The following is a 19,997-nucleotide window of genomic DNA, read 5'->3' as shown; positions in this document are numbered from 1 at the left end:
CTCTTTAGGTGCTGCTTGCCGGGAAGGGGTGGCTACCATGATCTGCTTCTTTGCAGAACTTTGATAAGCAGGCAACTGCTGGCCACCTGGATGCTGCCACCACCAAGTGTCTGGCACCTCACCTCTGCACCCCAGCAGCTCTGGGGATGGCCGCCACATCAGTGATGCGATGAACATGAAGCAGACAACGAGGGCAGGCATGGACCCCACCGCCCAGGGCAAGCCTGGGACCCCTCTCCAGCCCATCAGTCCCCCTCCCTGCCTTGGGGCTGCCTCCTGCCCCAAGCCCGGTGCAGCGGCGCCGCTCGCATGTTCGGCAGCGATGCCGGCAACCCGGCGAGCTCCCAGCTCTCCAACCAGCCCAGCTGCAGATGGCATAGAAACCAGGGCGCCATGGCTGTTCTCCTCTGCTTGTCGGCAGAGAGCCAGGCTCTGGCAGAGGAGAGCCAGGGCAGGCGAGTGCCGGGGGGGTCTGGGCAATGAGCTATTCCTGCATCCGTGATAGGAGCAGCCCTCCAGTGCTGCAGGCAGCAGAGCCCCGCACCCAGCCGTGGCGGCAGCAGACAGTGAGTCAGCTTCCTGCTGGGCTTTCCACACCAAGGGAAGGTCGGCGGAGGACTGGCAGGAACAAGCCGAGGCAGGAATTCCTTCTGGACACCAGACAATATCCTGATTTCCTCCTCTGCCACAGGTCTGGCACACGGCTGGAAGGCAGGCAGGCCAACGTGCCCCCGCCACGGGTGGTGAGCATCTGCCAGGCTTGCTCTCCATCACCTGTGAGGGAACGAGCTGTGACACCTTGGCCACGGGTGCCACCTCCCCAGTGGCTTATCGGAGCTGCGCTTGTGGGGTGGGGAACTGATCTCATCTGCCGATGATCTCACTCGGGAGCGCTGACAGCAGAGGCAGGAGACCTTGGACCCAGACCGGGGCACAGGGAGCAACGCATGCAGGACGAGGGCACCCAGGCTCTGTCGTGTGTCGCCACCATCGCAGCCCCCGCCGGCAGGCCCTGCTGCTTTGCCAGGGCCACCAAATCCCCTCTTGCCCAAAGCACAGGGCAGCCAGGAGAGGGTTCTCAAAAAGGGGGAGAACTGTTGAGAAGCATCGACCGAAAATCAAGCGTGTCCCTTTGCAGGAGTGGCCTGACCCTGGCAGAGCACGAGACACCGAGGTGCTCTCCTGCCACAGACCGCACGTGTGCGAGGGGAAGGGGACACACAGCAGGGCACATGCTGTCCCCACAGCCTTGGCCCCCTCCCCACTCCAGTTTCACAATTGCTTGAAATCAGCTTAAAAAAAGGGCAGTTCCTCTCTCCTCCAGCTCCCAGACTGTGGGGAGCCCGTCCACAGCTCAGACCAGGGCAGGGTCCGGCCAGTCCAGCTCAGGCTTGGATTGCCCCAACTCATCAGGAAGCTGTGGACCTTCCCTCCTGCCCCGCTGCTCTCAAGCCAGCCCCGTCCCCGCAAGGTGAGGATGGTGGCGATCAAAGCTGCGCCGAAGCTCCCCCTGCCCGGAGCTGCTCTGGGGCTCCGCGGCAGGAATTAGCCCAGGCTCCTTGGGGACAGGATCATGTTTGTACCAGATGTGTCCCTGCTCTGGAGGAATGTGATTAAGGCCGCCTGGAGAGGCTTTCACAGCGTTACACCAAGCACTGCGGCACCTGCTCCCCCAGAGAGTGGCAGCGTGAGGGCGAGCCCTCCTGGCAAGGGGGAACAGCGTGGGGTGGGGGGTGTTTATCTGTCCTGGGCACCCCCCTGGTTCCCATTTCACTTCAGACACCATGAGCAGCAAGCTTGTCTCACCACAGTGCTGAGTGCTGCCTTTGCAAGCTACAGAGCCCAGGCCCAGGGCGGCTGCACCCCTGCTTAGACTGACCACAGCGGGAAAAGCTTTTTATCCCGTCCAGGCGGAGGAATGCCCTCCAGGGCTGCCCTTTCTCCACAGGTCAGGAAAACAGGATGTCTTCTTCATTTTCAGCCTGAGCGCAAGAGCAGAGAGCCAGAGCAGATGGGCCCAGAGGGCGGATGCTGGGAAGGTCCAGCCCACTGTCACTGCGTGCCACCCTGTGTCCTCTGCAGCCTCTTCCCGAGCTCTGCCACTGGGGCCAGCACCAGCTGTGACTTTCTACCAGCCCCACCTGCACTTGATCGTGCTGGACGGACCAAACCCATAGTCAGGTATCTCCAGCTTTCTCTGCAGATAGGGGTCCCGGTCTTGTTCCCCCAGCCCAACCCGTCCCTCTGTTCCCTGCCACATCCCGGGCCACACGTCCGTCTCCCGGCAGTGACGAGCCGAGGTTCCCTGACACGGCTCCTTTCGTGCTGCTGCAGGTTTTCTTGGGGCCAAAACGTATCCATTTGCGGCTTTTACACCTCGGTCACGAGAAATGCAGTCCTGGCGGCGAGATCGCTGAATAAGAGAGCTGAGCCGCACAAGGCTATAATTACAGCAGGAACACGCAGGGATGAGGCCAGCCAAGCATATCCACCTAATTTCCTCTCCTATTAAGCCTGCCCTGCTTTTGTTTGACCCAGACCAAGCCTTGCTATTAATGGCATGATGCTGTGGAGGTCACAGATGGGGCTCTGTTACAAACAGCCTTACGGATTCTGCTTAACGGAGTGTATAAGCAGGGCTTTGCTCCCAGATGCCGTGACTGCGGGATTCATGCTGTAGAAAGTGTGTCAGCCAGCTGCGGTGCACTCGCTTCCCAGACTCGGGCTGTTTTACCAGACACGGGGAGCTCTCTGTCTTTGTCTCTGGCTGCACGATAAAGCCAGGCAAACAAGCGAGGAGGTTAAATCGTGTCATATCACTACCCCTGGCCGTGGCCAAGGTCTGCTGATGGGTGCTGGGAGCCGGAGCTCGGTACATTTCCTCTTCCTGATCTCGCCTGTGCAGCTTCTGCCTGCAAAATCGTAGGATCATAGAATCACAGAATGTGTTGGGTTGGAAGGGACCTTTAAAGGCCATCTAGTCCAACCCCCTGCAGTAAGCAGGGATCTCTTCAACTAGATCAGGTTGCTCAGAGCCTCATCAAGCCTGGCCTTGAATGTCTCCAGGGATGGGGCCTCCACCACCTCTCTGGGCAACCTGTTCCAGTGTCTCACCACCCTCACAGTAAAGAATTTCTTCCTAATGTCTAATCTAAACCCACCCTGCTCTAGTTTAAAACCATTGCCCCTCGTCCTATCACTACATGCGCTTGCAAACAGCCCCTCCCCAGCTTTCCTGTAGGCCCCCTTCAGGTACTGGAAGGGGCTATAAGGTCTCCCCGGAGCCTTCTCTTCTCCAGGCTGAACAACCCCAACTCTCTCAGCCTGTCCTCACAGCAGAGGTGCTCCAGCCCTTTGATCATCTTTGTGGCCCTCCTCTGGACCCTCTCCAACAAGTCCATGTCCTTCTTGTGCTGAGGGTTCCAGGGCTGGACGCAGTACTCCAGGTGGGGTCTCACGAGAGTGGAGTAGAGGGGGAGAATCACCTCTCTCAATCTGCTGGCCACGGTTCATTTCTATGAAAAAAACCATTTCTATGCTAAAACAGAGGGCTCTTCTCCTCACTGTGCACCTGCAGATCTCTGCCCTGTTTTGGTGGACGTGTCCCTTGTAAGTCCCCAGGAGGCAGCCCGCAACGCTGGGCTACTAAGTTAGCAAACCCAGGGAGCAGGGGAGGCTGCGCTAACACCTCCTGTCTGCTGGAGCCCCCGGTTTCGAGGTCCGTTTCAGAGCTGAAAAGTGAGTGCAGCCCCAGTTCAGAGCACCAGGAACCGGCCCCAGCAGCTGGCCGTCTGTCCTTGCTGGGGACGAGAGCCTGTCACAGCAGGAGCCAGCCACTGCCCAACCTCTCCCACCCCCGGTGACGTTGCTGCACCCTGCATGCTGGAGCGGGGCACATCCTCTGGGGACACTGGGCTGATAGATGAAGGCAAACATCCAGCTGGGCTCCTGCAGCAGGGACCACAAGGTCCTCCCTCTCTGCAGAGATCTACAGAGGGAAACTACTTCTCCGTCCTGCTCAGCGGCAAGGTCACCTCTGGCAGCCCGTGGCCTGGGAGGTCGCAGAGCAATGTGGCAGGAGCGATGGGGGATGCTGTGCAGCACCGGTGCTCAGCGCTTCACCTTGCTCCACCTCCTGCGTGGCCCCCCCTGAGGGAGACAGGACACCCATGGGTGCCAGCCCACCTCTCTGCTGCTCCCTGCAGGGAAAAGCTTTGGCAGCCACATTTCAGAGCTCGGGCTGAGCCTTCCCATCCCCGCCTTACGCCAGCATGGCCCCTCTCTGCTGGGGAGCTCATGTGAGCCACCTCTGCACAGCGAGACGCAGCGGCTCGTCGGTAGGTGCAGCCCAGCTAAAAACGTGCACCTGGATGGGGGAAGCTTGTACAGGCAAAGGACAAGTGTCCCAGCGTTGTCCCCGGTGAAGAGCTCCCAGCCCGGGGCCCCTGGGACCCTCCCCGGAGTCCCGACGCCAGGCAGGAGGGCTGGGCACAGCCAGCTCTCCGAGCAGGCAGGACTGGCTCGCTGAGCCCTCTGAAACATGGTGGGCAAGGCTCCCACTCCCATGGGCAGCCAGGTGGAAGTGGAAGGGAAACAGTCAGGTTTTCCAGGGATGCTGTCCCCATCAGAGGTTTCTAACAGAGGGTTTGCTCCCATTCCCCATTCTCACTCCCTTGAGAGATCATTTACTTCTAAGAGTCCCTTTGGGGAGCAGTCCCAGCACAGGCACCTCAGAAACTGGGAGGGCTGAAGAGCCTTGGAAGGACAATTCACTGGGAGGGACAGGGCAGGGGCACAAGGCAGCAGGCAGGCAGCGAACTGCCCAAGGCTAAGGAGCCCCCCTCTTGCCAAGGCCAGACAAGCCTCTGGGACAAATTCAGGGCCGTGCATACTTGTACTCACTTGTATCGAAGAAAAGTGCTATCCAAGCCCGTGCCCAGGATTCGGGCGTCCCTGCGAGAGAAGCGTCCTTTGCAAAGCCCTGTGTGAGGCAGAGGGACTGGAGGAAGCTGCATCTCTCCCCTGTAGCTCCAAGGCAATGCCTATGGGGCTGGCAACCGGCTCCGGAAAAGGCTGGCTCCAGCACGAGGGACGTGTCCGAACCTGCCGTTCCCATGGGGAGGAAGGTTTGTGTCCATGCCTGAGGATGGCATGTTCCTCTCCTGGCAGGCAGCAGGGCCCAGCTCAGCCCTTTCTCCTCTCCCCAGTGCTTCTCCTGGGGCTGGTGAGTCCCTTCTTGCGAGGCGGAGGGGAGGTGGATGGGGGGCAGAAGGGGGCAGAGAGCGTGGGGCTGGTGCCACAGCAGGGATGTGCCGGGTCACGGGTGCTCGGCAGCACTCGCTGGCGGTCCTCAGCATCTGCAAGAGCGACCCGGACCCTGGCGCCCATCAGCTGGGGCCGATCTTTAGGTGGTCTCTGGGACTTGACGCGCAGGCATCGTCCCCCTCAGCATCAGCTCTGCTGCCCCCAGACTGGTGCAACTCACGTTTAAACAAACCCACTTGCAGACATTTGTTGGGGAAGGTGAATGCAACTGAAACCGCTCTTGCCCCCACCAGCCTGCACTGCGAGGACCGCACCGTGCTGCCACCTCCTGCCATTTTTACCTGCCCTCCCACCCCCGGGTGCAGGGCTTGCAAATCCCCTCCTCAACAAGAAGAGGAAAAAGGATTTTTTAATTTATTTTAATGAGGTTTAAGCACCTGAAAAGCAGCCACCAAAGCCCAGGCAAGGACTTAGAGGTATACAGGGGAAAGGGGAAACTTTGCCAGTGGCACTGGTTCCCAGTTTTGTCATGGGTCTTCGCCAGCAATTTCCTCAACTTCCCAGCCACACAGCCGTGTGAACCGGTGCCAGTGGTATCTCACAACAGAGATGTGCCAGCCCCTCCTGGCTGCAGAGAATAAAAATAGCTGGAGAAGATAGCTTGAGTGTACTTGAACCCGGGTGGCAGAAACAGAAACCGGAATAGTTTGCCTAAACACACAATGGCTTAAAATAATATGTTGGTAGTTTTGGGAGCAGGCCTCCTGTTGTCAGTTCTCCAGACAGGCGAGGGTGGCTGCTTACTTTTGTAAAGACAAACAACTTCTCAAACAGCAAAGAGGTGGGAGAAAGTGCTGGTCAGAGGGCAGTCCTCGTCTGGCACGACCGAGTCCCCTTCCAGGGAGCAGGAGGACACTTGGCCCATCCCAGAGCATCCCCTGGGTAGCTGGGGGGCTGTGGGCACCCAGGCTGTTCTCCCCCCACCTGCAGCATCCCCTGGGGCTGCAGGCAGCCTCTCCACTCCTTTCCCCACACTATGATGGCATTTTGTGGTCCAGCGTCCTCCTGGTGCAGCATCACCCAGCAGCCTTTCCCTTCTCTGGTCCCGCAGAAGTGGGGGTATCCCTCTGAGCTCACCCCTTGCAGCTCCCTCACTCCTCCTGGCCCACCCCATCCCTGTTGCCCTCCTCCCCACCCTTGTGTCTTCTCCTGTCCAACAGAGCAACCAGGACCGACTCATCTGAGCTGGCCAGATGACCCATCCTTCGAAGGAGGACACCAGCCTTTGGTAGCACTGTCTGCTGGCTGAGAGCACGTGCATGACCCAAGCCAGAGCCCTGTGGCAACCCTGCCTGTACCACCCCATGAATTGCATCCTGGTGCAGTGTGTTTTCCAGCGCATCCAGGGCCCAGGACCGTGTTGGTGAGCTGTGATCCCAGCTGTCTCCTCTCCATCACCGTGGCTGCCCATGGAGGGCCTCTACTCTGCCCTCGAAGGGGAGCTCAGCGCCTTTGTCGGGCACATGCAGCAGTGCCAGCAGGGCTTCGACCTGTGCAGCCTGTACCAGGTGCTGCTGCTGGTGCTGCCACGAAGCCCCTCGGGGCAGGTGGAGAGCTGGCAGCACCTGCAGAAGCTTGCCCAGTGCTGGCCTGACTCGGCCAGCCCCAACGTGGCCAGCTATGTGGGCTGGCTGGCCTCTTACCTGCAGCACCTGAGCACGCTGAAGGAGAGGTTTGACTCCAGGGTGGTGGTCCCACTCTGCGAGTACTTGTATATGCACGAGGAACCGGCTGCTGACCCCACCCGGCAGTCCTCCCCGGCATCCATCCCACACCTGGCCGCACAGCTCTTCGCCCACCGGCGTAATTGGGGGCTGCTGCTGCAAGGGGGGTCCCTCAGCGAGGGGGTCTTCAGCCCCCAGAGCCTGTGTGACCTGCGTGGCTTTGCTGGTGTGGAGCCCTTTGTGAAGGTCTTGCGGCTGGTCCCTGATGTCTTTCACCAGAGCTTGGCCATGGCGGAGCTTGCCCGACGGTGGATCCATCTCCACCGCAGCAGGTACAGCCTCCCCCTGCCACCATCGCCATCACCATCGCCATCGCCATCACCATCGCCATCACCGCCACAACAGCCACTAGCGTGGGGCAGAGCAGGGCTGGATCCCGGCACCATGCAGCCCTCGCTGCACAGCAGGACCCCCCCGCAGCCCGGCTCTCCTCTGGGCTTGCCCGACCTCTTGGTCCCTCTGCAGCCCCCCGATGCAGGTGGCAGTGCTGGGGTGCTGCGAGCCCAGCTGCGGGAGAGCCGGGAGGAGCTGCTGGCCCTGCTGCACCGCAGGGAGCGGGCAGCTGCCCTGCGCACCCAGGTCCGTCACGTCGCCCAGCGCATCCAGGTCCTGCGCCTGCAGCAGCAGGGTGAGGGGACAGAGCTGACCCGGCCCCAGCAGACCCTGGGCACGGGGAGTCATCGGCACAAGGCTGCCCTGACCGAGGAGCTGCAGAAGAGCCTGGAGCTGGAGGAGTACCACCACAGCATCCTGGAGGCCGACTGGCTGCTGGAGCTGGAGGTCAGGCCCGTCCTCATCCGGAGGATCGATGCGGTAAGGGGCACGTGCTGGCTCTCCTTGCGCTCCCCGCCCTTGTCCCAGGGCAGGAGCGGGGGCACTGCCATGGGTAGGGGAGCTGCGTGGAACGAGCTGAACATCCAGGCGGAGACATGGATTTTGTGGGACTGGGTAGAGCCACATCCTCACCAATCCAAACCGATGGCCCCACTGGGCACTGAGGTGTGAGGAGGGAGAGCCGTGAAGTGGGGAATGGGAGAGGGACCTTTTCCTAACGTGGTGGAGCAGCTTATGGGAAGAATTTGTGGATACTCCCATCCAGCCCACCTGGATGCTGAGGATCCGGGCACCTGCGCTGCCTTCTCTCCCGCAGGTTCAGCAGCACTGCCGGGATCTGGAGAGGATGCTGCGAGGCCAGGCACTGCCCACCCCACAGCGGGCCGGCTCAGAAGCGGGACAGCCACCATCCCTGCAGCCGGGCGGGCTCAGCCCTCTGCCATGTGTCCCACGGCAGTGACCAGCCCCAGGAGCAGCCAGCGACCTTGACCGTGGGAGGTGGGACCACTGCCTAATCTCAGCAACAGCACCCAGGAGAGCACAACTGGCTGGGGGTCGCTCCCTCACTGGCTGCTGTTGTGGGCAAGGAAGTTTTGTGTCAGGGAATTTCCATCAATTTAATGTATTGCCAATTAACAAACAAAAGCAGAGAGGCAGACACGGTTCCTGTGAAGAGTTTATTGGTGTAGCTGTTTCCACTACAGTCAGAGGAGTCACAATGCACAGCGACAACAGGCCTCCTACACTACACGGGGAGGACAGGACACACACGGCCACAGACACACAGAGACACTCGTCTCTCCGCCCCAGGCCCTGCAGGGGGGCCAGGCTGTGGGGCAGGAACCTGTCGCGGGGGGAGGTTTCTCTCTCTGGTGGGATATTTCTGCAGCCTCCCAGGGAAGGTGCTGGACCCTCCAGGTAATGAAGCACCCACCATCTCTCGCAGGAGCCAGGCTGAGAAGGGGGAACTGGGGCAGCAGCTTGTCCCACATCCAATGGTGAAGCGAGCATCCCAGCCTCCTCCACAAGGCCACTCTGGCTCCAACCATCAGGGAGAGGCTGGGGTGCCCGTCTGCTCTGGCACTGCCCTCAGAGCTGCCACGGGCAGCAAGGGCACTGTCAGCGGTTTCCGAGGCAGCTCTGAACAGGGGCTGCCAGCCCGGGGAAATGCCAGGAGACAGCCCTGCCAAGTGCAAAGGTGCTCAGAGCTGCCCAGAGGCGACAGGGACTGAGTGCTGGGCACACTGAATGCTGCCCCTTCCCACTTGGAGGGCACCCCTGGACGTGAAAGGTCATCCTGGTATGGCGGCAGAATTGGGGATGGGGGTTTCAGTGACTTCCTTGTAGGGCTGCAGGGAGCTAGACCCAGTAGCACAGGGAAAGGGAGGGCACCCAAAGGACTGTTTTGTGCTCCAGCACTGTGCCTCTTTTATAGCTTCTTAAATATAGTTTGTTCTCAGGAACAGGAACATGGGGATCAGGAACTGGGATGTAGCCCTGTGATGAGTTTTCACCCCTGCAACCTTTGTGTAGGTGCAGAATGGCACAGGACTCCTCCTAGTCCCTGCAAGAGGGCAAGCACTTGAGGCTTCAGGATACCTGCTTGTTCCCTAGCCTCCCTGTGTGGTTTTTCTTTGGGAAGAGGGTTGGGAAAATTGTGAAGAAGCAAATGGCCTCCCCAATGCTGAACAAGAGTTGAAAACAGTCCTGTGGGAGGGTGACTGGACAGATGATGGTCTGGAGGACCGGGCCAGGGTGCTGGTCCCTCCTTGCCCATCTACCAGGCTCCTGCAGCCCCGTGGGCCAGGGGCTGTGGCACAGGCCCAGCATGAGCACTCCTGGAAGGGGGCAGAGGGAGTGGGAGCAAGGCATCTGCCAGCCGAGCAAGGAGGCTGCTGGCCTGGGAGAAGCCCAGTGCTCATCCGCAGGCAGCTTCCAGCCCATCCCTGTGACTGCTCGGTGGCACTGGGTGCTGAGACACCCAAGCTTCCTGGTAGTGGAGGGGGACACAGTGGCACCAGCTGGCACGGCCCCCCTTCACCACCTGGAAATCAGGCACAGGCTGCCTCCAGCCGGGAGGGGGCAGACCCCTGACCCATGGGCACTCGGGACCCCATGCAGCTTCGGGATGTGAGAGGCACCTCTCAGCCCACCAGGTCCAAGAGGAGAGAGACTCACAGCCTCTGCTGAGCGAGCGACGGGGCAGCAGGAGCCGGGGCTGCCTCCTGCAGGGCTATGGAACAGCCATTCGTTGGTCCGGGCAAGAGATTGCATGACTCACGGCAAGTCTCCAGTTAGTCCTTGGGAGGGATGAGCAGGCACAAGCAGCCTGTCCCATAAGTGGGGAGGGCAGCTCCCAGCTCACACGGGCATGTGCAGCTCATTGTACTCATCCCGGCCGTCCTCATCAAAGTTCGGTTCTGCATCCTCCGAGTCCAACTGGGGAGAGGCAGAGACGGGGCTCTGAAGGCCACAGCCAACCCCAGCGCAGGGTCAAGCCTGGCACGGAGGGATCAGCATGCAGCGAGCCAAGCAGCTGGGCTGCACTGGGAAGAGCAAAGCTCTTGCTCCTTCCCCTCCCAACAGGCTCCTTTTTTTGCCCCTCATGCCTGTCTGTGCATCCCCAGCCTGATGCCCGTTCCTAGAAGTGTACTTGTTTGGCAGTGCCCCATCACTGGAGCTTTGGTCCAGCACAGCAGGTCCTCCCTCCTCCCCTGCTGGCAGCACCCACTTGTGGGTGCTGCTCCAGGCTGCTTTCTAACGGGAGCTCAGGATGTTGGCAGCATTTGAGGAGCTGCCATCAACCTGGCACTGCGGTTATGTGCTCCTGTGCCAAGCAGCCGCAGGCTCTGGTGTGCTGCTGGGCTGTCCTTGCTGCTGTCTCAGAGGGGAAATGGCGTGTCTCTTAATGAATGAGCCAGAAACAGGGAGGAGGATGGAAGAGGAAGCTCTTATTCCAGGCCTCTGCATGGTAGGATCCTCTGTTTCCTTGCCCTAGGGTGCCCACCCATCTGACACTGCACTCCCAGGGCTGAGGAAGCCATCCACCCACCTATTGCTGTTGAACAAAGACCCCCCCGACAACAGCAGGGAAAGCCAAGGCTTTGCCAGCCCAGGATCTCCCAGCCTTTCAGTCTCCCAAATCTCCTCAACCTCACTCCCCTGTTGCAAGCTGAACTGTGAGGACGGTTATCTGCTTACCGCTTTGAGCTCCCTGTCATGGAAGAAGCGGGGCAGCACGAAGCGTCGCAATGGCACTGTCATGATCAGGACGAAGGGGAAGGCCAGGGAGGCCACCGTAGATTTCACCACCCAGAGCAGCACAATGCAGGCCAGTTGAATGCAGGTGAAGAGATTCATTCTCCAGGTCTTCACCTAGGGAGGTAAATCCAGTCTAAGAACGCATTATCCTTCCACACAGGTTAACGAAGACCCAACTGGCCAAACATAACCCTTCTGCATAGCATAGTACGGTAACGCAATACTGCTGCACGCTCTACCTGCCTGTACTCTACAGCAAGGCAGAACTTCATAACACATCAGCCTCTGTGCAACCCAGCAGCAATACCCACCTGGCAGTGCGGTGTCCCTACAGCCACTCAAGCAATGCATCGCTCCTATAAACAGTCCATCCATACAGCATCCTGGCAATACCCTCCTGCGTGCAGCCTACCAGCAGGCTATCCTAGTGTTGTACCACCTCTCTGCATGGCTTGCGCTTACTTCTCGGCACAAACTTGCAGCCAAGGGGGACGGGTCACCAAGCCAAGCATCACTCTAGCAAAGCACCATCCTCCTCTCACCTGCCTCTTCTTCCTCTGCTCCTCATTACCTGGTTCCCCGCAACCCGCCTTCGCTCACCTTGACAACATAGATGTGGTCAGGGTGGTGTTTGGACGGCATGAAGATCAGGAGCAGCCGCTCGTAGAGCTGGATGCCGGTGAGCGACGTAACTCCCATGTAGAGGAAGATGCCAAAGAGCACAGCCAGAGGGATCTGCCGCAGCATGTTCCCCATCACAATGGACAGACCTGCACAGACAGAGCTCAGGGCACGGCGTGTCCCACGTCAGCCCCTCCGCAGGGCACCTTGGCCTCCGTCCCTCTCCTGCCTCCGTCCCTCTCCTGCCTCCTCTCTGTCTGTCCCAGGCTGCCAGGGAAAGGAAGCTCAGGAGGGGTCTAGCTGGAAAGGCTGCAGAGATGGACTGACCATGGCGGGTACGAAGGCTGCCAGAGGAGAGCTGAGTGTAGGCGGGGGCAGACCTGCAGCGAGTGGGCAGAGCGCAGGCTGGCCCCTGGGGCAGGGGCGCTGCCAGGAGATTCAAGTGGTTGGCCCTGACCTCCCCCCTCACTCCTTCACCCGAGCAGAGGCTCACCGACGAGGGCAGCAATGAGCACTCCGGTCACACGCTGTTCCTTCACCTCCTCGATTTTGGGCTTCTCTCCTGGCGCGATGGCCTTGCTCATGACCGTGAGGGCATTGACGTGGGTGACGGAGCGCACTGTCGCTGCGGTCAGCCAGGGCAGCCCGAAGAGCGCACAAAGGCCCCCCATAGTGCCTATGAGCAGCAGGTCCAGGTGGAAGCCAGAGCCTTTCAGCAGCTTCCTCTCCTTCTTGCTCACAATCAGCCTGGGAGGAAAAAGAGCCCAGGTCAGCGCCAAGCCCAGCCCAGTGCCCAGGGACAGCACTGTGGCTGGGGAGAACGTTCACTCCTTGGAGAGGGCAGACTTGGGGACAACAAGGAGGTGGCTGAGGAGAGGGATGGTGGCTGTCACCCTCAGGTTAGAGGTTTCCTCCTGTACTTGGTTGAGGCAGGTCTCCACCACACTGTATGCCAGGAGGGGAACCAAGAGACAATGGGAAAACCCAAGAAAGCAGAGTCTGAAATGGCCAAGATCCTGTCCTTGCTGTCCCGCTGGGACGCCAGGCACATCTCTACACCAATGCCACCAGCACCCATCCCAGCCTTGCCTGCCCAGGGATTCATCATGGTTGGTGTTGATGAGGGAGGTACTCACGTAGTGATCTGTGTCTCCATGAAGATAAGAATGAAGACCAGGAGGGCTGGGATGGCAGAGGCAAACATCATCCACATCGGAAAGGTCCCACTGCTGCCCATGGGATGAATGAACCAGCCACGCTTGTGAGGAGATGTGACCGACAGGCCAGAGGGGACATTCAGCTTCTGGTGGTGTAGCCACAAAACCCAGCAGTTACTCATCAATACACATGTGACACGGCCTCACACAGGACTAACCTTGATCCTCCTGGTCTCCCTGGTCTGAACGCCTCAGATGATGGGACAGCCACCCTGGCCCAAGCGGGACTTTCTCACAGATAATCCCCTTCAGTGCAAAAAATCCCATGTCCCCTAACATGGGCCTGTCTCATTTCCTTTCAGCTACTGGAATTCCCTTTGTTTTTGTCCAAGAGACCAAAGAAATATGTTCCCTCAGGAACCTCACCCCCATGTCAGTGCTTGCATGGCTAAAATGCTCCTTGACCTCTGCCTGGACAAATCAAGTGTCCTGAACTGCTGGCTCTTCTCTGAGACAGCTTTCCAGACTTTCCAAGACTTTTCTGAGACGTGTTTCCAATATTGTTTTTGCAGTGTGGACTCCAGAACTGGCCACATTCTCTGGAAATGACCTCACTGATTCTGTTCAGAGGGAATATCATGTTTGTGCTCCCACCAGAGACCACACAGAGACGCCTAGCTGTACATTGTCCCGACCTTGCGTTCATCAGCCTTTGAACTCTGCTCTACAGCAGTTCTTGCTATCTGCCTGCGTGAGCACTGCAGGAAGAGTTTATGATTTGCATTTATGTTAATCAGCATAAGTATGAATAATATTCCTGGAATGCTTGTGCTTGAGCTAAGCTGTGTAACTAAGTACCATTTTCTCAGAAAGCTCTGTACATATGCTGAGTTAATACTGCAACGATAATGCTTTTGATATTAATTGTACAAGTGTAGAAGGGTATGAAAAGGATGTAACAAAGTGCATAATTTTACTAACGTCTGATAAAACCTGATTTTTCATTGAAATTTAAATGAATAAAAATGCATTTGGATTCCATTAAGCCTTAGGCTGTCTTGATAAAAAGCTTGCATGCTGAACAGGAACTACCTTTCACCCTCTCCCCGATGTCAGTTGAAAAAAATACCAAAACAAAGAGATATAACTACACACCTACTAAAAAAGGCGGGAAAAAAGGAAACCTGTGAGACGGGTTTGTTTGAGAACAGTCAAGTTTGTGCATAAATTGGGAAAGACATCATTGTGTTTTAGATAAAGTGATCAAAATATTCAGTAGCCTATAATCAAGGAGAGTATAAATATGTTATTAAAATATAAATATGGTATTAAACCCCAAACAAGTATCCCACTGAAACCACTCTCTACGCCACCCCCTTCAGCGTGCATAACCGGTGTATGTCTTGTTGATTGACTGCAAGTCTTTAGAGTTACAAACAAGGAATAAACTGCACTGAATCCCTCTGGTCCTCTAGAGCCTCCCCTACTAACAGCTGGAATACCAGAGCACTCCAGTGCCTGTACTTCTGGTCTCAGCCTCAGCAAGACCCTTGGTGCTTGCCTTCAGCGTGGGAGTGAGGACGAGGGGAGCATCTCGGTTTGCTTTGCGCTGTTATGACTAAAGAGGCAGGAAATACAAATCCCGCGTTGCAGGAGAGCAGGCCACAGCGCCACAGGGATCGCTGCTGGGCTGCAGGAGGGGCTCTGAGGGCAGTGCTGGCGCCTACCTGCGTGTATGTGTCAGTGATGGTGTAATCCACCAGCACCATGACCAGGATGGAGATGGGGATCCCGAAGTCTCCGATGATCCGCCGAGCCTGCAGAACAAAGACCCTCACTGGCAAAGGGAATGGGCTGGCTCCGTGCAGGCACCGTGCTACAGGGAACCTGGGACAAAGCGAAGCCCCAGGTGGGGCCAGGCACCACTGCAAACCTGAGCACTGCTGATGAGCAGGGCAAGGGAACACAGCCTTGACCCATGGGGCTGCACATCCCACTGCCCACATAGCCACACTCCCCCAGCCACTCTTAAGCGACTGGCTAATTGTTCCTCCTGGCCTATTCAGCTGGTGCTCCAGGTGTTACCCACATGCCCTGCATGTACAGAGATGTCCAAAGGGAGAAAGTTGTAAGCTCTCCCTCCTATATTCTAGTTTAACAGACTTCTATCCAGCCAAAGGAGCTTTCCCAAGGCCCAGGGGACTTCTCAGCATAGCTGACTGGAGCAGGACCCTGCAGATACCACCGTCAACAGCCAGTTCTGGTCTGCAGCCTAGGTCAGCCTGCCATCCCTTCCACATGGTATCTAAGGACTGCTGGTGTTTCTTTAGGGGACAGCCCAGATGCTCTGGAGAACAAAGCGCTGTAGCAAGAAGCATTATTTGTCTGTTACGTCTCTTGTCCTTAACACCTGGGTCCCACAAATTTCTCACCTTTCCTCCCAAGAAACGGCTGTTCTTGAACTTGCGCATAAAGAAGGCAATGAAGAAGGTGCCTAGCATGAGGATGAGGGAGAGGAGAGCAGTGTTGGGCTGCATCCTGATTCCCAGTGACACTGCATCCGCAGAGAGCATGCTGGCATTCAGGCCGCTCTGCACATTCGGTGGGTAGAACTTCAGCAGAGGATGTTCTGCAAACACCTGGGCAGGTGAGAGAAGCAGTGGGCACTGTCACCACAAGGAGGGGCAGGGGGCACTGTCACTACTGGGGGCAGGGGGATGCGGACGTGTCCTGCTCTGTGGAGAGGTGAGGGCAGTAGATGGTGGGCGCAGACAGTCCCAGCATCCATCACCTCGCCTCACAACCTACCCAGCTGGAGAGGGCTGGGGAGAGAAAAGTGGCCCCTCTTTAATGCCTCCTGCAGGAAGAGAAGGGGAGACAGACATTAGGGCTTGTCCTGCCAGCAGGACAAGTGGTGGCACAGGGGCCAGCTGGGCTGGGGCGTGAGAGGCCAGCAAAGAACTGCTCTACAGAGCACCTAGGAAAGCTGTGGCTGTGCTGGCCCTGTTCCCTTGCCTCCTGTACGCTAAAGCAGCAGGTTCCCTGGGGACCGAGAGATGTGGCAGCCCATCTCCCTGGGGAAGGTTCACCTTGTACAGTTTGTAGAAGGTCTCGTAGATAAAGATGAGGGAGATGAGGAAAGCAAAGATCTCCTGGGTGAAGGGCGAGATGTAACGCACCAAGAAGCTTCCCTCAGCTGCCACGATAATGAAGATGAAGACGATGAGCCACAAACCAATCCACACTCTGCCTGTCAGATACTCAATGCCTTGTGTCTGGCAGAACTGAAATGGAAAGGGAAAGGAGTTACTCATGGCTCCTCAGGCTGCCTCCCACATCTCCTCCCCATTAAGATCACAGACTCCCCTGTAAAAAAGCATCCTTGTCTGCTCGGGCATCCAGCACAGACAGTGAATTCAAGGCTGGAGTCACAGGTAAACTTGCAGACTTTGCATTAACACCAGCCAGCTCACACCACCCAGGTCTTTACCGCTCCAGTCTTTGTAACAGTACCTCCTTCTCTCTCTGCTGAAGCCATTCCACGCATGACGCTCCCCATTCCACCCATGTTGAGGGGCCATTACTCAAACACAGCTCTCCATTGCTCCACGCACTCAAGAGCACAAGCCTGTTTCCCGCAAAGGAGAGCCTGAGCAGCCTGCTATGTGCTGTTGCATAAAAGATACACTAGCTGGGGCATGATCCCAGACAGTGCCCTGCCTACACACACAGTTGTATGTGTGTGTAGAAAAGCCCCCAGACCGTCACTAGAGAACAGACCAACTCCACTGCCTCTGCTCATCCACACACACCAGCACCAACTACTTCCAGCACAAACCACATCCCTCCCTTCGCAGCCTTCCTCGGTACCACAGCAGACAGTGTCCCCACACAGGGCAGAGGTACACCTTTGTACACCATGACTGGGCAAAGCCAAAGCTGTCAGTCAGAAGTGCAGACACAGGAGAGCAGAGAAATTCCCACTGTGCAATGGCATCACCAGCTCCAAACTCTTGACACACCACGGTGAAAACGTAGGTGTAGGAAAAACCATGCTTTAAAAGCCCAGACATGCTAGCAGTCAGAAAAAAGGAGAAGGATTAGACCCACTGCTTGGAGGTATGGTGACACAGGGATGTTTTTAACAGTGAAGAGATCGTGCTACTTAAGAAAGAAACACGTCCATCCTGGCTGCCCAGGATACCTCTGCACACACTCTTGGGCTCCTCCTGAGAGGTGGGAGTAATGTACGTGGGACATCCCTAATGGGGGTGGAACACTGAATGTTGTTGGGTTCCCATACAAGCAAACCCGTAGACAGGTAACAGGTGTGAAATTGTCTTCAAAGGATGCCCCAGGAAGAAGAAAGTATTATGGACCAGTATTTTAAGATGCAGCTACAAGTGCTCATTGTGCCAGGATGGGCTGCAGCACAGGGCTTGGGGACGATGCTCCCCTCCCAGTCAGCAGGTAGAGCAGTGCTGATACCACTGTCACACCTCAACGGGGGCAGCCCATGGGATACAGCAACAGGAGGCAGAAGTCCCTACAATGTGACCTCCAAAGGGTCAGCACAGCACGGGCCAGCCCCAGCCGAGCTGAAGGCAGCCTGGCAGGACCCAGGCACTCCACACCACCACAAACCCTTTGGAGAGCTGAGGAACGCCAGCTGCCCTCTCCAGCACAAGGGCAGAGCGAGCGGGTGCCAAGCACGGACACTGCCTCACGTGTACCTTGTAAAAAGCTTCTTCAAACACCAGCAGAGGCCCTGAGAAGCCAATGACCAGAAGCGGCTGGGCTCCGAGCAGGGAGAAGAGGATCCCTAAAACCGAGGTGGAGATTATCAGCTCGGAGACCCCCATGAGACCCTCAGTTTTCTCTCCTGGGAAAGAGAACAACGTGTGAGTGTTATCACCCGGACACAGGCACCGTCGCCGCAGGCAGGCAGGCTGCAGACACAGCTCCAGACGGAGGAGGCAGGTCCCCGTCCCATCAGTCAGAGGTTCCCTGCGTCGGGCAGGGAGCGCAGAGGGAGCCAGAGGGAGCCCGGGGAGCCGAGGCTGGAGATGCCGAGGGGCAGGGAGGGGACAAGGCAGCAGCCGAGGCGCAGCGCCACCGCTCTCCCCGAGCGAGCAGCGCCAAAGCCCACCCCAGCACAGCATCACACAGACACAGCCAGTGTCCCAGCGTGCAAAGAGCAGACCAGAAAGCAGGCCCATTACCTAGGAGTCCCCCGAAGGTGATGGCAGGAGAGAGAGCAGCAAAGTAGATGAAGAGAACGGCCGCGAGACACTGGCTGTGCAAGGCGTCTCTGATGTCACTGAGGTATTTGGGGTACCTGCGCTTTATGTCCCGAACCAGACCTCCAAAAAATATCCCGGTCCGCTTCAAAGGGTCGTCCTCAGCTTCCTCCTCTTCTTCCTCAGCTTTCACTTCACACAGCTCTGGAGGTGCACGGAGGGCAGGGCTTAAGCAGGGGAACGCAGGTCTGCCCTTGGGCTGTCCCTCTCCCCCATACGCCGTGGAGACCTTCCTCCAGCAGCACTATCCTGATGGGTCCCCTGAGACTGCACATCCCACTGCCTCCAGCTGCCAGAGCTGCCCACAGCCACTGTCCTGCCTCCCCTTGCCCCCCTCCCCGCTGCCCACTGCAGGAGCCAGGCCACCCTCATCCCTCTGCCAGGCTCTCTGAGGGGAGGGCCCACAGGGGCACGCGGGGCACTAGGCACAAACTCTTTTGCCCAAATGCGAGTGGAGAGACCTTTGGCTTCCTGGACAGTCCCCTCCTTCATGGACTTCTGCTCCCTCTCCTTCCTCTTCCTCAGCAGCAACTTCTGGAAGGTGGCAATGGATTTGAGCAAGTCTTTTCCCTCCACCTCCGATGGGGGGATGACAATGCTGCAGTCCAAGAACTCGTTGATTGCATTGAGGAGGTCTTGACGGTCATCTGCCATGTATGCAGCCTCATGGAAGTGCTAGGAGGGGCAAAGAAAAAGAGAGAGGAAGAAGGCTCAGGAGGGGCAGGGAAAAAGAGAGAGGAAGAAGGCTCAGACGGAGACTGCACCCACCTGTCTACAGCCTGGAAACACAATGCTTGCTGTGACCATACAGTAATGTCCCACTCCCTCAACCCACTACTTGTCTCACTACTGCCACTCTGTGACCCTAACTGCTGAATCCCTCTTGTCCAACTATCCAATGTCCCACCTAATCCCATGTCTGTCCTCCCTACTCTTACCCATCCTTTTCAGTGACCTCCTTGCTCCTGCTTTTCTCCCCCAAGCCCCACTGCTCTTGCCCAAGATCATGCTCCTGCAGCATCTGCCAGCTGTACGCTCCACCAGCCCGCAGGCTGCACCTTGTAGACCTCTCCACCAAACTAAATCAGATCTGTGCTTCCCAGCTAGCCTGGTGCCTCTCTTCGCCTGTGCCACTGCTCACACCAGACCACTGTGGCTGCATCAGGCCAAGATCCTTGTCCTCACAAGCTCTGCATGCCATCGCTTGGTCTTGCAAGGGCTCTCATTCAGAGTTCAGCTCAGAGATGTACCAGAAGCCAGAGACTAGAGAGATTAAAGACTTTCCCTGTCCCTGCAGCTTAAAATTAGGACTCCTCAACAGAGTGATGTCCTCCTGGTCTGATCTTGGGTTGGGTTTGACAGAGAATCTAGTGGAGCCCTAAAGCACTGCAGATAAAGCACAAAAACCAGACACGTGAGCAGGGAGTATAAGACTCTTGAGAGTCTTGGACATAAAAATGTAAAACACGGGAGAGCAAAGGAAAATACAAGTCTACAGTATGAGGGAAGTCATGCAAGGGAAACCAGGCAGAAAAGGGGAGATAGATACTCCTGCCAGCAAGGGCAAGATGACAAGGAAGGACTCCAAGGAAACCATGAGGAGACAGCACTACTGCAGATAGGAGGGGAAGTGCTGACAAACGGGTAGAAGTGGTGCGTTGCCTCTGGAATGTTCCTGCAGAGAAAAGGCTGGAGGAAGATGAACAAGTGAACAGCCTGTAAAGCAGGTAGGGGACAGCTAAGGTTCCTGCAGCACAGAGACTCTCTGGAGCCAC

General features: G+C 57.5%; 1 protein-coding gene across 3 annotated transcripts in view; it reads right to left on the bottom strand.

Annotated features, from left to right (window-relative positions):
- Nucleotides 1-8,541: 8,541 nt before the first annotated feature.
- Nucleotides 8,542-19,997, bottom strand: part of SLC4A3 (solute carrier family 4 member 3) — a 35,465-nt gene continuing 24,009 nt past the window's right edge. For all 3 annotated transcript variants that reach the window (XM_063342386.1, XM_063342387.1, XM_063342389.1), the window contains 11 exons: nt 18,684-18,897; nt 18,145-18,366; nt 17,656-17,804; nt 16,012-16,206; nt 15,355-15,561; nt 14,650-14,739; nt 12,902-13,068; nt 12,259-12,512; nt 11,745-11,914; nt 11,085-11,258; nt 8,542-10,322 (listed from right to left, as the gene is read on the bottom strand). In XM_063342386.1, coding sequence (XP_063198456.1) covers nt 10,245-10,322; nt 11,085-11,258; nt 11,745-11,914; nt 12,259-12,512; nt 12,902-13,068; nt 14,650-14,739; nt 15,355-15,561; nt 16,012-16,206; nt 17,656-17,804; nt 18,145-18,366; nt 18,684-18,897 — 1,920 coding nt within the window. In that variant the 3' untranslated portion in view covers nt 8,542-10,244. The remainder of the gene's footprint in view (nt 10,323-11,084; nt 11,259-11,744; nt 11,915-12,258; nt 12,513-12,901; nt 13,069-14,649; nt 14,740-15,354; nt 15,562-16,011; nt 16,207-17,655; nt 17,805-18,144; nt 18,367-18,683; nt 18,898-19,997) is intronic.

Source organism: Chroicocephalus ridibundus, chromosome 7 (genome assembly GCF_963924245.1).
Source record: "Chroicocephalus ridibundus chromosome 7, bChrRid1.1, whole genome shotgun sequence".
Taxonomy (NCBI): domain Eukaryota; kingdom Metazoa; phylum Chordata; class Aves; order Charadriiformes; family Laridae; genus Chroicocephalus; species Chroicocephalus ridibundus.
This window is presented reverse-complemented; position numbering and strand designations above follow the sequence as displayed.